Consider the following 18,277-nt stretch of genomic DNA (forward strand, 5'->3'; position numbering starts at 1 on the left):
ATATATATATATATATATATATATATATATATTACTATCTATAATAAATGGGGATAAGCAGGCACGTTTTCGACATGTCTGCTTCAACTGCTTCAATCGTAATTTTATTATATTACCCCTAATTAATTACTATAAATTATTTAAGTATTAAAATTTATAATATTTAATAAAAAATATAGAATAAACATAAAATAATAAATTAATATTTGATTTTTAAAATTAATTTGATGTCTTATATAAGGCCCATTTTTGCTTTATTCGCAAGTATTTTTTATAGTAATTTTATTATATCACTTTTAATTAGTTGTTATAAGTCATTTAAGATATGTCTTCTTCGCTGCTTCAATCATGATTTTATTATATCAACCCTAATTAATTACAAAAGGTTATTTAAGTATTAAAAAATTATAATATTTAATAAAAAATATAAAATAGATATAAGATAATAAATTAATATTTAATTTTTTAAATTAACTTGATGTCTTATATGAGATCCATTTTTGTTTTTTTCCACAAGTATTTTTTATAGTAATTTCATTATATCACTTCTAATTAATTGTTATAAGTCATTTAAGGCATGTCTTCTTTGCTTCTTCAATCGTGATTTTATTATATGACCCCTAATTAATTATTATGGCCGCGTTAGAAAATTAATAATATTTCATAAATGGACATAAAATGATATGTCAACATAAAACATTTGATTGGCTGTCGAAATTATATTAGTGTCAAATAGATTGAATTTCAAAATTATATCAGTGTCACTTAAATTGGAATAGAAGAAAAATATTATAAATCACAATAAAACTTTTGATTGACTATCGAAATTATATAATGTCATATAGGTTGACTTTTGAAATTATATCAGTGTCTATAAATCACAATAAAACATTTGACTGACTATCAAAATTATATTAGTGCCACATAGGTTGACTTTTCAAATTATATCAGTGTCACTTAAATTGAAATAGAAAAAAAATATTATAAATCACAATAATTAAAAATTAAAATTATTTTAATAATTGATTATCTAAATTATGTTTGTGTCACATAAATTAAAATTAAAATAACAGCACGGGCCTTCGATGTCTAGTATGTATGTATATATAGACATATATATTGGTGGAAGAATAGTAAAATTTTCAAGAATCAAATGGTGAAAAGTGTCATCAAGAGACGATGTGAGGCAACATCATTAGCCATATTAGACTTTTTCGTTGAATTTACTAATGGTACTCGATCAGAATTTAAATAGATTATCACAAGTCTTGATGAATTTTATTGATGCTTTAAGAAAAGTCTTGATTAGATTTTTCATTAGTGATTAGCATATTATTCTGATGGGAGAATTGTGAAATTTTTGTAGAATCAAATGGCAAAAAGTGTCATCAGGAGCCACAAGCCGTGAGGCAACATCATTAGCTTTTTGACTCTTACCTCAAAATGCAATATTTGTCACTTCACAAAAGTGTTCATCATCCATCAAAATCAAGAATAAAATGGTCATTCACAATTCGTGTTTCTTAAGGTACACGCCTTGAGGCATTGGGGTGCAAACTCCACAGATTCATTAATTTTTAATATTTTATAAATTATATCATAAAAAAAAAAAAAGTAAAGTATATAAAAATCTAAAAATAAAAGTGAAATACATGTCTAAAACTACTGCAACAAATAATTAAAAAAAAAAAATCTAAACCAGAGTCATATAATACAACTAATAGATAAAGTTCACTTTCATATGTTAAACTATTATATGTCTTCAAAAACACAAATTTGAATAAAAAATAGTAATATAATTAATCAATCCTCACCTTCTCGTAATTTTATCAATATATTTGCGCACTCATATACCATATATTGTATTTTAAAAAAGAGCAAAAAAAAAAAAAATAACTTAAAAGCTCGTTACTATGCGACTTGAAAAGAACTACTAAAAGAAAAGAAAGGAATTAGGATGAAGAAAGTACACTTAGAGTTTTCTTGAGTAGCGTCGTGTCAACACCCACTGACAAATACGTTTGAAAGTAAGAGTTCTGAGTTTTCTTTTACTTTTGATTTGAATATTTAAGTATTTATCAATCATATAATTTAGTATTAAGTTTAAATTAGAGATTTAATAAGAAAAAAATATTTTACATTGTAAACTTTCTATGCTTACGCCTAATTTGTGCCTCACGCTTAGGCGAAACCCTAATGCTTAGGCAAACGTCTCAATTTTGGATACTTTTGCCTTTCCACAATGCCTCGGAGCATTTTTGGCTTTTTGACTAAGCCTCGCCCTGAACTTCCTTTTAAACACTGTTCACAATAGTTTAAAAAATTAGATATGTTCTCAATGAAGCAAATCATTATCTAGATGATGGTATTTAGAAACTTGATAGCTAGCTATGAAATTGTCAAAATATATATTTATGCGTCTTAAATAACTGTGTAAAGAGCCAGTTAATATTTCAGGAAGAATTAGGAGTGGATGAAACAATATTCCGTAATTTTATTATGTTCTCCAATTTTGACCCTTGTACTGAGAATATCTCCATATAAATTAGGATAAAGGTAAATACTCTTCGTTGAATTTATTGCAGTACTTGATAAGAATTTAAATATTGTCATAAACCTTAGTTATTTTTATTGATTCTTCAACAAAAGCCTATACTTTTCATTGTTACTAAAATTTTTTTGGTAGAATTGTGAAAATATCATTGAATCAAATCGCCAAAAGTGTCATCTAAGAGAGTAGAGACACAAGCCAAGAGGCAACACCATTTAAGAAAGAACTTAAACATACTCAAATGGCTATGTATGGCAAATTAAATGGACATAGAAAGTGATTTGGCTATTCATCGAACCCCACACACGTAGCGGAAGTTTTAGTGTACCAAATTGACTTTTTTTCTTTTTAGAAACTACTCAAAAGTACACTTCAATTAAACTTCCTCAGCCAAAACCATTCTACTTAAAGGACTTGGACCAAGTTTTTTTCTTCTCCTCAAAGAATTTCTTCTCCTAATAACTTCCATTTGATTCCTTCTCCTAACTTGCATCATTGCTTCTTCTTCAATCACAAATCTCCTCATTAACACATCATCAGTTAAAGATTTTCCCCTGAAAATTTTCCTCCCTTCCAAGCTCATCCTTCCATTTGGAATTCTTTCTTGTGAAATAGTCATTGGTTTTGATGTTCTAGAATAATAACTATTACTTTTTCTTGGTGGAACAACATGATTATCTGCTTGAAATACTTCAGTGTAGGAAGAAATTGGTGCACATAGACAAACTCTAGTAAAAGAAGTTGCCACCCTTAAAGAGGTGCATCTTCTTAACTTTTGTCTATTCGCATTTGTGGTTGAAATCTCTCTTGATGACTTAGAAAGGCTTCTCCATAATGTAGGATTTGTTGTGGGAATTTCACTTGGCTTGGCAAATGTTTTCCATAGAGAGGCCATCTCCATTGCCTTTTGGTACCAAGCCTTCCTACAAAAACATATATACCCTGTAAGGAAATCCATATTGAGTTTAAATTTTGTTCATTGTCAATGTATAGATTTTTTACATTATGTTTACTTAGAACAATAGATAAATCTTCATAGCAAGCCCAATATGATAACCTGAAAAATAGAAGACTAATCTAACGCAACCAATTAAATTTAATCTGATGGAGTAAAAAGATCTTCAAATTGTCAATGTATATTACTTGAATCCAATTTATATATATATATGGTGCAAAAAAAAAAACTATTTATACAATTATACTGCTTAGAAATTTTATCACATGTAACTATCAATGGACAAAGTTAGTGAACTGATAACCAAAGAAGTATTCCAAGTGACTTGCTAAAACTGGTTAATCTTTTTAGTTGTCCATATTGTTGGTTTCATAGTATATGAAAGAAGTGTGAATGGAAAAATGGAGAATAAAATGGTGGAGGGGAAGGAGACACTAAAATGGAAAGTGTACTCCCAAATTAGAAAGTTTACTCTTTCTTTGGTGGAAGAAGAGAATTTGAAAGTGCTTATAATCAAGAACACTTACTCCACATGGCAAGTGAGGCAAGAAATAATAAATGCCTCACACCATCGTCGTCGCTCGGCTTTGGCTTTGGATCAATGAGATCTATAAAAATTTTCTGCAGTGTTTCGGACCTCCATTTATATATACATGCAGTAACAGTTGCACTGTTTCAAGTGAACTGGTGCTTCAGAAATGATACATTATTCTGAACTGAGACTACAGAAGGTTGCAATGGTTCGAAATGATGCTTCAGAAGGATGTAATACATCCTTCAATGAAGTGACACACTGATTCATGAAATGAGATGACTGTTCAGGAAAAGATGCAATCTTTGATGAATATACATGAACTTACAAGAAAGGTGTAACCTTTGGAGTGAACCATTGCCTCTTTCCAGAAGAGGCATGTTATGGCTATATAAACCTGCTTTCATCCACAGGTTTTGATACGAAATTTCAGAATAAAAAAAATGTTCTTCTTGTCTTCAAAAAATTCTGTGTGATCATTCTAACTGTTGAGTGCGTTCGGTGAGTTCAAATATTTGAGGTACCGCTATATTTGGATTGAAGGTCATTTTATCTTGGGAGGAAAAATTTCATAACCTCGGGTACAGTGAGGGAAATTGTTTCCTTAAGGAAACTCTGTGAATTCGGACGACTTGGCCTTATTCATTTCTGTTTCGTCTATTTTCTGGAAAAAATAAAATACACCTCTTGGAAAGGTCATTTTGATCTTGTATTGAGGGTATTTGATATACTTCATTGTGTTCTTGTTTATACTTGAACTCTAGTTGAAGTTGTTGTTCTGCTTATACAAATTCTGCGTACCCGTAGAAGGAAATAACATATATAACTTAAATTCATGTGTAATAAGGTTGTCCTCTTCAAGTACTAAAAAAGTATCACACAAAAAAAAACAGCACAGATGAGGATACAAAGTGAAACTTGAACTAATATCCTCTTTTCAGCTTCTTCTTTTCAGCTTCTTCTTGTCAAATGCATGGAACTTCAAGGTTGAAATACCAAGGTTGACTTCATGAAAAGGTCAAAGGTGGACAGCCTTTGAAGTCATGAGAAAGAACAAAAGTTGCCATGAACTTAATTAAATTAAATTCAAATAAAATTCTCTTGAGCCAAACTTTGAAAAGGACTAAAAATTCTAATTGATGGAAGACTAGAGAATATATGTTGGACAAGTCTTTTGGGATAGGTCAAAGTTGAGAAAATGGCCAAAACCCTTCTCAACATTTATCCCAAATTTCAACTACACACTTGTACTTTGTGGGGTCACATTTTTAAAGTGAAATATTTACACCCTAAAAGCTTATGCCCAGACATTGTTTTAGGCAGTGAGCTGCACTCGCTGCCACATCATTTTTTTCCTTTTTAACTCTAAAAAATTAATTATTTTATTTTATATATTTTACTTTTCTCTTTATTCTTTAATATACATATATATATATATATATTGTCTTTTTCCATTTTCCTTTTCATTTCCCTCCTCCGTAATTTTTGTCGTTACTTTCAGTTTTTCGGTAAAAAAAAAATTTCCGATGAACTGTACAAAAAGAGAAAGAAAGAAGCTAACATCTTCAAGAAAAAAATGAAATCAAAAAGTGTAAAAAGTGTTGGTTTTCTTGTCTGCTCCAACCTCTCCACCTTAAAAACCAAAAAACACACACAACACCAATTCGTTGGTGAACTCACCGATTGGAAACACACAAACACTATTTTTTGTGAACTGCTTCAACCATTTTTGGTGAACTGCTCCAACCATTTTTTTTAATGAAAAAAGTGTTGGTTTTCTTGTTGGTTTCGACGAATGGATATTCTTTCTTCATTTTTTTCCTGAAAATGAACCAACCGGAATTCGTCTGTGAACTCGTCGAAAAATTGACTGAGATCTTCCGATCGTCGATGATCTCGCCGATCGTCATATTATCTCATGTTTTATTTCTTTTGGTGATAATTGTTGCAAGTATTGATTGTTGTGTTGAATGTTGATTTTCATTTTGAAATTTGAAATAAAAATGAAATTGGTAGAGACAAAAATGGTAATTGAGAAACTAATGGTGAGAAGATGAAATTGGTAGAAGTATTGAAAATGTGATTTAGATTTCGACATAAATAGAGACGAGGAAGATAAAGAGATTGACTATGATAGTCATTGAAGAGTTTTTGAAGCTTTTTATGAGAAAGAGTATTTTGAGGATGGTGATGAAGAAGAAAGAAAATAAAATAAAATAAAATAAAAATTATATATATAATATATGTATTTTTATATTAAAAAGAAATATATAAAATATTTTTTTAAATATTTTCGGATTACTCACTCTCTCAAAGAGAATGAGATACACTCTCTTTGCCACATAAGCCTTTAGGGGTGTAAATATTTTACTTTAAAAATGTCCAAAGGGGTTATAGGACCACTACAAAGTATAGGTGTGTAGTTGGAATTTAGGATAAAGGTTTGGGGGGGGACTTTTGGCTATTTTCTCATCAAAGTTTGATTTAATCATTAACAAAAAGTTAATAGGTCAAGAAATTGAATTCATTGACCTTAGAGGCAAGAAAGGCATTCCATGTGAAGGCTTTTGATATGGGCCTAAAGTGTACTGGACTAACATGGATAGCCCATGCTCTACTGAAAATTGGGCCATTTGTTGAGCTAGAAAGCCCAACTACCGCCCAATGGAATATCTATAGCAAGTTTTTTCACCTCTTCTCCTTCTTAAGAATTGGGGTCCCTAAATTTTATTCCTGTTAACAAAACTTGTACAAATATAGAAATGTGTCAGTACTTTTTCCTTCTTCCTTTCCATTTTTAATATTTTCTCTGTTTAAAAAATAATGATCTATTTTTTTTTAATTCGTTTTAAAAAGAATGATCTCTTTTCTTTTTTTTGTAATACTTTAATTTCAACTTTCCACATGACATTTTTAGGACCACAAGATTAAAGGACGTTTTGTTACATTTGATACAACTTTAATTTAAGGCCACAAGATTTAAAAATTCATTTATTTTTTTAAACTTTGTGTTAAGTCAAAGTAGGTCATTTTTTTTTAAACGAAGGGAATAAACCAAAAGTACACAATCAAACATTGAAAAAGAAAAGATATATATTGTATAAAATTGGAGATGCATTGCTTTTATTTGTGATTAGAATTGAGTGCGTAATGTTATATTGAACTTATATTTTTCCTTGATGATTTGAACTGGTCTATATTGAAAATATGAAAACACAATTGTTCGTTTTGCTGAGCTTGTTTGTTGAAACAGACAAAATGGATTTATAGATTTTTAAATATTTGGGTTGAATCTACTGCTGGAAATTTTCAAGATTGATATTAGGATGTTGGCATCCAACCAACCTGTAGTTGATTTGAATCAATTTGGATCAATTTTGCAGCAAAACTGTAGGTGAATCTCTCAAAAACTTCAAGTACTCCATTAGAAATTGTGAATCATTTCTAAGGTTTTGATACGATTTATACTAAATTCCTCGTACACCATGACTTGTGGCAAGTCTGACTATTAGAAACTTGTATTGATCTGTCAATCAATTTGTACTAAACCCCTCGCTATGACTTGTAGCAAATCTATCCATTAAAAATCCTAATGATCCATTGGCAATTTGTACTAAACCCCTCGCTATGACTTGTAGCAAGCCTATCCATTAAAAAATCATAATGATCCACTGGCAATTTGTACTAAACTTGTGGTGATCATTTGACTTGAGACAAGCAGATTCATCAAAAACTTTTGGTGATCCGTTAGGAAAATCTATACTAAACTCCTGGAGATCACATGAATATTAGCAGGTGGGAATAATAAACAAATCAAGGAATGACTTAGTGGTAGGAAAGGAATCCTTGACAGCGTGTCCCTTGGGTAGTTAAATGTGGGTTTGATTCTCTCTACAGATGCTTATTTTTTTCATTTAATTCTTTTCACCCCCTGCTATTTATTGGGAACCCACAAGTTTGAAAATTTTGAATCCGCCTCTGACTTCTAGTAATCATGTGACTTGTGGCAAGCTCAAACGTGCAAAACTCTTGGTGATCCGCAGGACAATTTGTACTAAGCTTTAGTGATTCCCCAGAACAATTTGTACTAAATTCCTAGTACTCCACCATGACTTGCATCCTAGCAATCCGCTAAACATTTTAAATCAAGAACGTACTCTGACCCAGAAACTATTTTTCGCACAACTTATTTAGATGGAGCTAAAACTTAAATAGTGCACGAAATTATAACCTACTTGTGCAAATCTCCAGGATCTAGTATATTGGTTAACTCCTGAACTACATGAATTCAATTGTAAGTGATAAACAATAATTTCGGATGTTAAAATTTGAAGTAATTGAACTTGGACTGGATTGCATTCTACTAATTGCAACTTCGTCTTGCATCACTTTAAATATACTTCGGTGTACAAGACAAAACACTTCTATTAGAAATTGTATGGAGTGTGTGGTTTGGCTGGGCTGGTTTGATCTAGACACAGATAATAAATTACTATTACGCCAAAAAAAAAAAAAAAAAAAAAAACGATGTCTGTGATAAATCAAGTAAAATTAACTTAAAAGCAAATTAAAGTCAAAACATATATAATAAATCATAATTAAGTGGAAAAGATAATGCATAAATAAATTATTAATGTAATACTTTCAAGTTTCAACTTCATTGAGATTCAATCCTCCCTAATCTGCGAGCCTCTTACTAGCTAGTATTTATTTAGGGAGTAATCATTCTCTTGATATATTTAAACATTCTCTTCAAAAGGACGATATATTTAATCTTACAAAGTTAAAATTTGCAATAATGAACAAAGTAAAATAGCTATATATACAGCCAACTTATCAGTTTCACTTAAAATAACGACAAAAGACTTCTCCATTTTACTCTCTCGCTTATGTTTATGATGCATTTTTCAAAACATTGAACTTATTATATTCAAAGGATATAGCGAGAAAATTATACTTTTATTTGTTATTTCTTAATGAGCATGCCAACTCGGACAAGTAAAGATGGATGGAGAGGGAGAGAGTAATTATCAACTACTTGGAACTGTTAATTTTGTACAATACTACTAATTAATAACCTCAAAATAAAAAATACAATTCTCTGTGAGTTCGTTTGAGGTTTAATTTCTTAGTACATCGACCGTGCAGAAAAAAAAATATACTACCACTAATTATGTCAGTTAAAAGATAATTATAGGAAACGGTGCATAATAAGTGAATTTTTTTTAAAAAAATAGGAAAAATAATCTATTACAATTTACAACTGATTGAATTGCAATAAATTCAATAATCGTGCAGTAAATTTATATATATATATATATAAAAAATTCGTCATCCTCCACTTACAAGGTGAAATATACAGCATGTAGTTATAAAGATTTCACGTAATTCACATGGTTCAATAAGATATTTCACTTAAAGAAATGGAAGAAGGAAAAGTTACCTTGCTTGTGAAGAATTCTTTGGATCTTGCATGAACAAAGAAGATCAAGATATATATGTTGTGATTGAATGATATAGAGAGAAAAGTAGAAGTGGAGGAATTAGAAATCTCTTCTCATCTATGGGATTGTACTATACTGTAGTATAAAAGAAAAGTAGTATTAATGATAATCAAACTTTTTTAAAATTACAGAGAGTTTCTGAAAGATGGGTTGGCAAACTTAGACCTTTCTTTCTCTTTTTCTTCTTTATTTTATAGTGATAATAATATAACGCTCTTTCTTTTTTGCTTTGGTGCAGGCAAATGATTCTTGCTGACATTCAAATTTCAGAAGTGCAAAAGTGTTACTCTAATACTATACAATATATTGCTTTCTTTTTTACCTTTGAAAAATTTATCGTTTAGACTGATCTCAAGAGCCATTTTTATTAGGCCCCCCAATATCAGATCATCTACTCCAAAGGGACCACATAAGTGAAAAAAAAAAAAAAAAAAAGTAAGGAAATAACTTTAACAAAATCATTAAATGGGGAAATGAGGGAAAGCAAATTGCATAACAAAGAAATCAAGTTATATTATCTAAAGGGGAAGAGACAATAACAGTTTTTGAGCTGAAACTAACTCTATGAAAATAGCCAGAAAATTTTAATTTTCACTTCTAGTCATTTACTGGTAGCTGGTATTTTTTAATTGTTGTTGGGCTGATGCCTGATGCGCCTATTTTTTATTTTTTATTTTCGTTATTTGATATTTTTCGAAGGATTTGTTGCAAAGAACAAAGAAAAAAATATATAAAGTAGCATACTTAAGTATTAAATTACAAAAATAAGCAACACTTTTATTAAATTACATTTTGTAGCATATGTATTCGTATTTTTGTAGCAACAGTTTGCAAAAATACAAAATACATATCGATCATAAGGACGGTAAAAATCATATGCATTTGTATTTTTGTAGCTGCAGTTTGCAAAAATACAAAATACAACTTGCTATATTAAGTAATTATGAAACTGTTGGTATAAAACTCATAATTAAGAGGATAAGTATGTTATTTCTGAATTTTGCCAGAACAATTGATCTTCTTTCTCTTTAAATTTAAAAAAAGAGTCAAACAAAATTTTCTGTGTTTTCTTTTTTTTCTTTTAATAATTAAATACAAATTGCTTGTTATTCATATTTTTATCAATCAAATACTACGAAAGAGTGTATATTTATTAATTATATAAAATAATATATTTTAATAATACATATACATATTTAAATAAATAATGATACAACTTTTACATATATCTTATACATATACATATTCTATACAATAATGATGCAATTTCGATACACATCTTATACAAATATATATTACATACAACAATGATACAATTTCTATGCATGTCATATACAAAATATATATTCTATATAATAAATATACACTTTCTGTACACATTCTATACAATCTTTAACTGTGATAATTATTCAGATACAGATTCTATACAATCATTATACAATTTTTATATACATCTTATACAACATTTTTAGTTATAATAATTATTCAGATACATATTCTATATACCATTTATACAGTTTCTATACACATCTTATACAATTTCTATGTATATTTTATACACACGCGCGCGCGCGCGCGCACACACACACACACATATATATTATTCTATACAACAAATATATTATTTTTATACACATCATATACGAACCTCCATTTCTCCGGGACCTCTTTCGATTCATTGGTATCTAAATCCTCATAATATCCATTGATAATCAATCCTAAGGGACCTCAAATCATAAAACACAACTTTTTCTAAAACACAACCCATTTTCTTCAAATTCCTTCATCATATACCTACCCACTACTACTTTAGGCTTTAATACAGTAGCTCTTTTCTTCCTATCCCGATCAACCTCTACATTTTGCATATTCTTTCTTCTTCCTTTCCTCCCTCTTCTTTTTTATTCACCCACACAATTCACAAACTTAACATAATTTAGACAACCTATATGAAAAAATTAAGCATTAGAATTAGAAGGAAAAAGACATGAATTTTATGGGGTTCTTAGCTATCAGAGATGGAAAAAGAGAGAAAGAAGAATGATTATGAAATTTTAAAAAATAATAAGTGAAAAGCATAATAATAGAATGAAAGAATTAGACTTTATTTTCTTTTCCCAAAGCAAAATAGCTGACTGAGACTTAATTAATGGACTTTAGGCGGTGACTATAATTTGAAAATAAAATAACCGACTGATTATTTTATGTCCAACAGATCAAACTTGAATCATTTATTTTAAATTTGATTAGATAGTGTCGTTTTTCCTTATCTAAAGGGTACATAAATATGACAAATGTAGTTATTAGGTTCTCTAAAATATAATGTATAAACCACATATATACCGCATAAAGTGAAACTATTTACATAATCTCCCTTGAGATTTTCTCTCTCCCTATTTTGCAAACTATTGTCATACATTCGGATAGTTGTTATACATTTGCCGAATGTATGATAAATCTGATTTGCATACAATTATGGGATTGGAAATCAGTAAATATCTCTCTACTCCTTAAATTACGTTATTTAATAACCTGATGTTAATTATTGTATGAGTTAAAATAGTAACTGAAATTTGAATTTCAAAAGAAAACTCTTAAACATTACTTCTAATTGTCTTCTTTCTGATTTACGATTCTGGAAAAAAAATCTTTGTTCGTGATTTCTTGTAAAAAAAAAGATGAACATCCCAATATTATTGCGTCATTCTGATGTTTGAGAGACGGAAATAAGTTTTAAAGCATACAAAAGTGATGCTATTGTTGTTTCAGAAAGTATTAATTTCTTGAAATTAATTGCGACAATTGCAATGGAATTGGGTATCGACGATGTTCAAAAAATATTGAAGTTAAATACATCATTGATGGTAATTCTTCTTCAATTATCATAAGAAATGATAATGGAGTGAAGGTTTATATAGAGTTGAAGAAACAATGTTCTGGGCTTGTAAATTTTTCTCTTTGTATAACAACTTCCAACAAATCGATTAAGGATATCAAGTTTGATAACAAAACTGGGGCTGCAATGTGTATTGAAGGTAGTAAATATGATTCGGTTGCTTTAACTGTTGTTGAAACACAGAATCAGTATTCATTATACGTTCCAGAATTTGAAGTTAATAATTTCATTACTGATTGCAAGAACACTGAAATAAAAGTTAGCCAACTTTATAAGGATAAGCAAACTATGGTATCGGTTATGAAAAAATATGTAATATCGACTTGCTTCAACACCTTTACTAAACGATCTGACAAACAAAGGTATGAAATAAATTATTATTTTTTATTTGTAGATATTGTAAAGGATGTTCTTATTTTGTAATAGCCTTTGTTAATGGAGTTTCATTGTTGACTTCAATTTCTGATTTTTGTTGTGTGCACAAAATGGAGCATCATTTACAATGTATAATATGCCATCATATATTCATTCGAATGTATAATAAAACTGTAATAGTTTAATTATGGTATTTTATTCAAATTGTTGATTTTATATGTATGTTAATAAATTGACATCATGTTTTAAAATGTAACTGTAGCTATGTGTTACACTGTCGTATCAAAAATTGCAAATAGGTCCTGAAGATGTATTCGATGAATTATTCAGAAATCTGTAATAAAGACATTTATTCGGAACATAGTTGCAGCCTGAGTGATAGAGTACTAAATAATTTGGTTGCAACAACAGCTTTTATCAGTGAATTTACTGCACCAAAGTTAATTAATTACAAGAGAATACACACACCGACGGACATAATTGAAGAGATGAAGGTCGTCTACGGTGTTGATATTAACTTCATGATGGCTTGGTGGGAAAAAAAAAAGGTAATTGCGATGCTTAGAAGTGGACCAACTGATGGATATCGAAAAATATCCCGTTATATATATATATATATATATATATATATATGTTGAATCAAGTATATCCTGGATCATACATTCGGATGCATAAGGCATTAGATAATGAGTTTGAATACTTGTTTATTGCCTTACATCTCATGATTAGGGGGTTCGAATTTTGCCATCCAATAGTAGTTGTAGATGGTACACATTTAAGCGGGCTATATCAAGGAACGTTTGTATCGGCGAGCACTCTTGATAGTGCAGGTATTATAATTTAAAATATTGATCTTTGGTAATTCGTCATTTTGCATGCATTCTAGCTGAGTACATATATTACTGATGTACGCCTTTTATTTTGTATTATTATTTTTTTCTATAAAGTAGATGCTAGTTTCTGTTTAAACAACCTTATAAATTGCATATTCATTTTAAAATATAATGAGTAAAATTTATGTAGATTTTGCTTTGTGTAATATGTGTATGATTAGCAATTATACGTTATGGTGTATGTATGATGTTGTAAAATATCCATATTTTCTTATCAATTTTACGTTTAATGTCTGATACATCTACTAATAATTGAATGTATAATTCCCTAACAGTGTATTTACAATGTATGATATATTGTTATACGTTATTGATATGTGTGATGTTATTTTATTTTAGTTATTTTCAATTAAGTGATAAAGGTGGGGCAACATATATGATATCATTTATTATATAAATCTTAAATAATAGGAGACTTGTTCAATAGTGTACATATTTTATAGACCTGCACATATTATTTTGATTTTTTTTGTTTAGGATGTATTCTTTCATTAGCTTACGGTGTTGTGGATTCGAAAAATAATAATTCGTGGACTTGATTTTTTCATCAATTTAGAGAAGCATTTGGAGAACGGGACAATGTGTGTGTTGTATCAGATTGAAACGAGAGTATCATAAAAGGTGTGAGCATTGTTTATCCTAATGTTCCCCATCTAGCATGTATTTGGCATTTATAGAAAAATATTTGTAAATATTTTAGAAAAAGCAAAGATAAACTTAGTGACCTTTATTATTCCATGACTAAAGTTTATAGAAAAGAAGATTTTGATTACATTATGTCAAAGGTTGGAAAGATTGATCCAAGAGTTAAGGAATATTTGGAAGAAGCTGGATATGATAAATGGTCTCGATGTCACTCCCCTGTTAATAGAGATAGAATGATGACCTCTAATATAACTGAATGTATTAACGGTTGTTTGGTAGAGGCTAGAGTACTTCCTATTTTAGGTTTCCTTGAAGAAGTTAGGATTCTATCCGCTACATGGAATTGTAAGAACAGTGAAATTACATCTTATACAAACACAACACTTGGGAGAAGATTTCAAGAAATACTAACTGATAATGGAGTTAAATCATTGCGGATGACGGTATGTATTATGATAGTTGAATCTCCTTTATATTTGTTATTAATTTGTATGTTTTTAACTGTTTAAAATTAATCATTGCTAACAAGTTAAGGCAGCCGGTAGTTATTTGTACTGTGTGTATGAATCAGGAAGAAGGTACATTATTGATATTGATCGTGGCACTTATAATTGTTGTCGGTATCAAATTGATGAAATTTTATGTGCACATGCAATTGCCATTTTGAAGAGTATAAATGTTGATGGAAAAGAGTATGGACGTTACTGCTCAGAATTGTACAGGCCAAACACCATTGTCAAGACGTATGAACTCCCCATAGTTCCTATGCCAGACATGAAAGATTGAATTGTTCCAGAATTTGGTGATGCCGAAGAAGTTTTGCCACCCAAATACAAAAGACCTCCTGGGAGGTCAAAGAAGGAAGGCATTTGAAATCTAGTGAATCACTTACTGCAAGTTCAAATCATTACGGTAAATGAGGGCATGCAGGACACAACCGTAAGACATGCGGTTTCTTCCTAAAAGAAAGTTGAAGATTTTATTTTGTTGTTCTAAATGCTAATTGTTAGTTTGGTTATAACTATAGAACATCATTTTATTTTATTTTTTCTTGATTTCCTTGTTGAAGTTTATTTTATGTTTTTAATTGTTATGTGATTTTTTGTTATTACTTAATGTTTGACATTTTTGCAATCAATTAATATAGTTTGGAATATCATATTTTATGACTTTACTAATCATTATTGTAACGTATTAATATGTCGTTATAACGTATAATACATTTAACATTAACCGATCTTATATATATTGTGTATGTTATACTATTATACTTTAACAACATGTATAATATTAAAGTAAATGCTTTTAAAAAGTATGAGAATTGGCGAAATATAAAGTAAACAATTTTGTGTATGAGTATGAATTATACATTAGGATATATGTATGATATTATAAAATATTCTTATTTTCTTATCAGTAGTACGTCTAATGGCTCATAAAGTAAATTTGTTTATAATTTACGATCTACTGTTATTCTTCTTAAATTTTTTTGAATACTGTAGTTGTTTTCAATTAAACAATGAAAAAGTGTCAACATGTATGATGTAATCTAATAAATTTATCAAAAATAATTTAATACCTGTTCAATGTATAATATACTCATAATATAATTTTAACTTCTTTAATGCTGTAAAAAACACAATGTTTTATATATATATATATAATTCATTAATGTGTAATTTGTTGTTATACAGTGTTAGTAATATTAGGTTAGGCAAAATGATTAATTAACAAACAAAATAGAATCAACACAATAGAGTTTATGTATATGTAAATGTATTTAGAACAAAAACTGTCATCCATATAATGTTGCCTAAAAATCAACATTCAAAAATACATTACTGTATATAACTATTTACCAGAAACAACTAAAAAAGCAATTAGAATGTTTTTAGAAAGTACTACTCCAAAGTAATAATTGCACTTTCATCAAGTGATTGGAGAAAAGTATTCTTTGGCCTAGGAGGATCGTCATTATCACTCGTATAACCTTTTTTTGCCCACGTTACTTCGTAATGCCATAGTAACGAAGCATACCGTGCACGTTGTCTTGCAACTTCAAACTCACATAAATGGACTTGCTGCTCTTCACTTAATATTTTTGCATATGCAGCCACAAAGACCCCGCAATCCTTGATTTTATAATAAAATGAAAGACCAAAACGTTTACTAATTTAGCATGATTATACATGTTAAAATTTAAAAAGTAATAGTCACTTACAAACTATCAAACACTTGCTGTGAAATATTTTGGACGTATTCAATATCAAATGGGTTATCAAATGGGTTGTGACTTTATCAAATGGGTTGTGACTTATCTCACCAGTTTGCAGATCAAGCTTTCCTTAGTACGCTTTAAGTGTAGACCAGTCAATTCTTTCAGTCTTTTTAAAGAAATCACTGTCCGACAAGTAAGTAGACAGCATGTCTATTAACTTTCGTATTTCGGTTGGTAGTTCACTTTTTATTTTGCTTGACAATGAGTTATACACACGTATCACTCTCTCCTTTAATACAATTATAGTCAATACCCAGTGATATTTTTTTTCACAGTAAACGGGAACATATACCTCATCAACCAAATGCCATGATAAATCTAGAAAAATACAAAACACATTAATTATATTTGTTATAGTAATTTCATTTGAAGCCACGACAACAGATCTGCGTAGTCTTCTTACGTGGATATCTGATCTGTTTCAACTGCTGAAAAATATCATTCGTATGTCTTTTCGATATATGTTTTAAAGAAGCAGCTGATTGTCGTATAACTATATGTATTACACTGCTGCAATTTTGATTTTTTTCTCAAATGGTAGAATATCACATCTAAGTGCTACATGTTAAAAATGGTAAGAATATGTTAAACACTAAAATATAAATACATTTATTTTAGTTATTATTATGTATTATTCAAGAACTCGAATGTATAATCTGTTATCATTACATTTATAAAATGTGATTATACATCACACAATATGTATGATATTTAATCATTCAACAAATTGTAAGTCATTCGTTTTAGTTATTATTATGTAGTGGTCAAGAACATGAATGTATGATCTGTTACTATTAGATGTATAAAATGTGATTATACATCACATTTTGTCATATATGTATTTTGTAACAATGAGTACATTTTTATTAAAAGCTTAAACAATCATGATATAGTTTAGTTTAATTTACCTCATCATTTCAACATGTGTTACGTTGTGACATCAAGTAAACCAATTCTTTGAGAGTGCCTGTGCAACAACAAAGTCCAATAGAGGATAACCTAATCCTGGAGCATTTTTCAGATAGTGATTGTCTGTTTGTTTCTTGCAATATAAACAAGGATTAGACTTCACCAAGATTTATTCTTCTGTACTATTCTCAATAATTTAGAAATGTTTCTAAATAACTTACTTGGAAGCATGATATTTGAGTAACCCAATTTCAAGCCACTGTGAATAATCGTTGATCAATTGATTAGGCAATTCTTCGTAAATGGTACAACCATCAAAAGCATACATCTGCTTCTCTTCATTAGCTGAACTGCCTTTATCTTTAGAGCTCGATCCAAATTTTGTGATGTATGGTGACCTGAAAACCTTTGACTTTTTTCGATCTCTTTTTACAGGTGATTTTTTGGCTTCACGTGCTTTTGCTGCTTTAATCTCCCTTAATTGAGCATCCGAAAAATCAGGTGGAATCTGACTATCTGAAAGTGATCACTGACTTTCCGTCACTATATTTGGTATAACAATATCAAATTTCTTTGTATCCGAAGGTGTTGACAACCCAAATAATAGTGCATCTACAGCGTCTTGAACAGACTCCGTTATTGTGACATCGACATCATCCCATAGAAAAATGATTAATGTGTTATGTGTAAAAGCAAACATATTAATGTATAATGTTAATTATACCTAAACAGCAGCTAC

At 29.5% G+C, this 18,277-nt stretch overlaps 2 protein-coding genes across 3 annotated transcripts; one reads left to right on the top strand and one right to left on the bottom strand.

Annotated features, from left to right (window-relative positions):
- Positions 1–2,688: 2,688 nt before the first annotated feature.
- On the bottom strand, positions 2,689–9,893 carry LOC107874981. Of its 2 annotated transcripts, none has more exons than XM_016721663.2 (2): positions 9,482–9,893; positions 2,689–3,493 (listed from the first exon to the last, which is right to left on the bottom strand). In XM_016721663.2, exon 2 carries the CDS (start codon positions 3,450–3,452, stop codon positions 2,928–2,930), a length of 525 nt encoding a protein of 174 aa, XP_016577149.1. In that variant the 5' UTR covers positions 3,453–3,493; positions 9,482–9,893; the 3' UTR covers positions 2,689–2,927. The 2 variants fall into 2 exon arrangements, with proteins under 2 accessions (XP_016577149.1, XP_016577148.1); XM_016721662.2 differs by having other exon boundaries at positions 2,689–3,474; positions 9,482–9,889.
- A 4,589-nt stretch (positions 9,894–14,482) lies between these two features.
- Positions 14,483–15,137, top strand: LOC107874196. The gene is made up of 2 exons (XM_016721048.1): positions 14,483–14,794; positions 14,886–15,137. Exons 1-2 carry the CDS (start codon positions 14,483–14,485, stop codon positions 15,135–15,137), a joined length of 564 nt encoding a protein of 187 aa, XP_016576534.1.
- The last annotated feature ends 3,140 nt before the right edge of the window (positions 15,138–18,277 follow it).

This window comes from Capsicum annuum, chromosome 6, assembly GCF_002878395.1.
Source record: "Capsicum annuum cultivar UCD-10X-F1 chromosome 6, UCD10Xv1.1, whole genome shotgun sequence".
Classification (NCBI taxonomy): Eukaryota; Viridiplantae; Streptophyta; class Magnoliopsida; order Solanales; family Solanaceae; genus Capsicum; species Capsicum annuum.

Coding starts and splice junctions, on each gene's coding strand:
- LOC107874196 (XM_016721048.1), top strand. CDS start 14,483: ATGTCAAAGGTTGGAAAGATTGATCCAAGAGTTAAGGAATATTTGGAA. Junction 14,795..14,885: donor TTAAATCATTGCGGATGACG/GTATGTATTATG, acceptor TAACAAGTTAAG/GCAGCCGGTAGTTATTTGTA.
- LOC107874981 (XM_016721662.2), bottom strand. CDS start 9,513: ATGCAAGATCCAAAGAATTCTTCACAAGCAAG. Junction 3,475..9,481: donor AAGAATTCTTCACAAGCAAG/GTAACTTTTCCT, acceptor ATGTTTTTGTAG/GAAGGCTTGGTACCAAAAGG.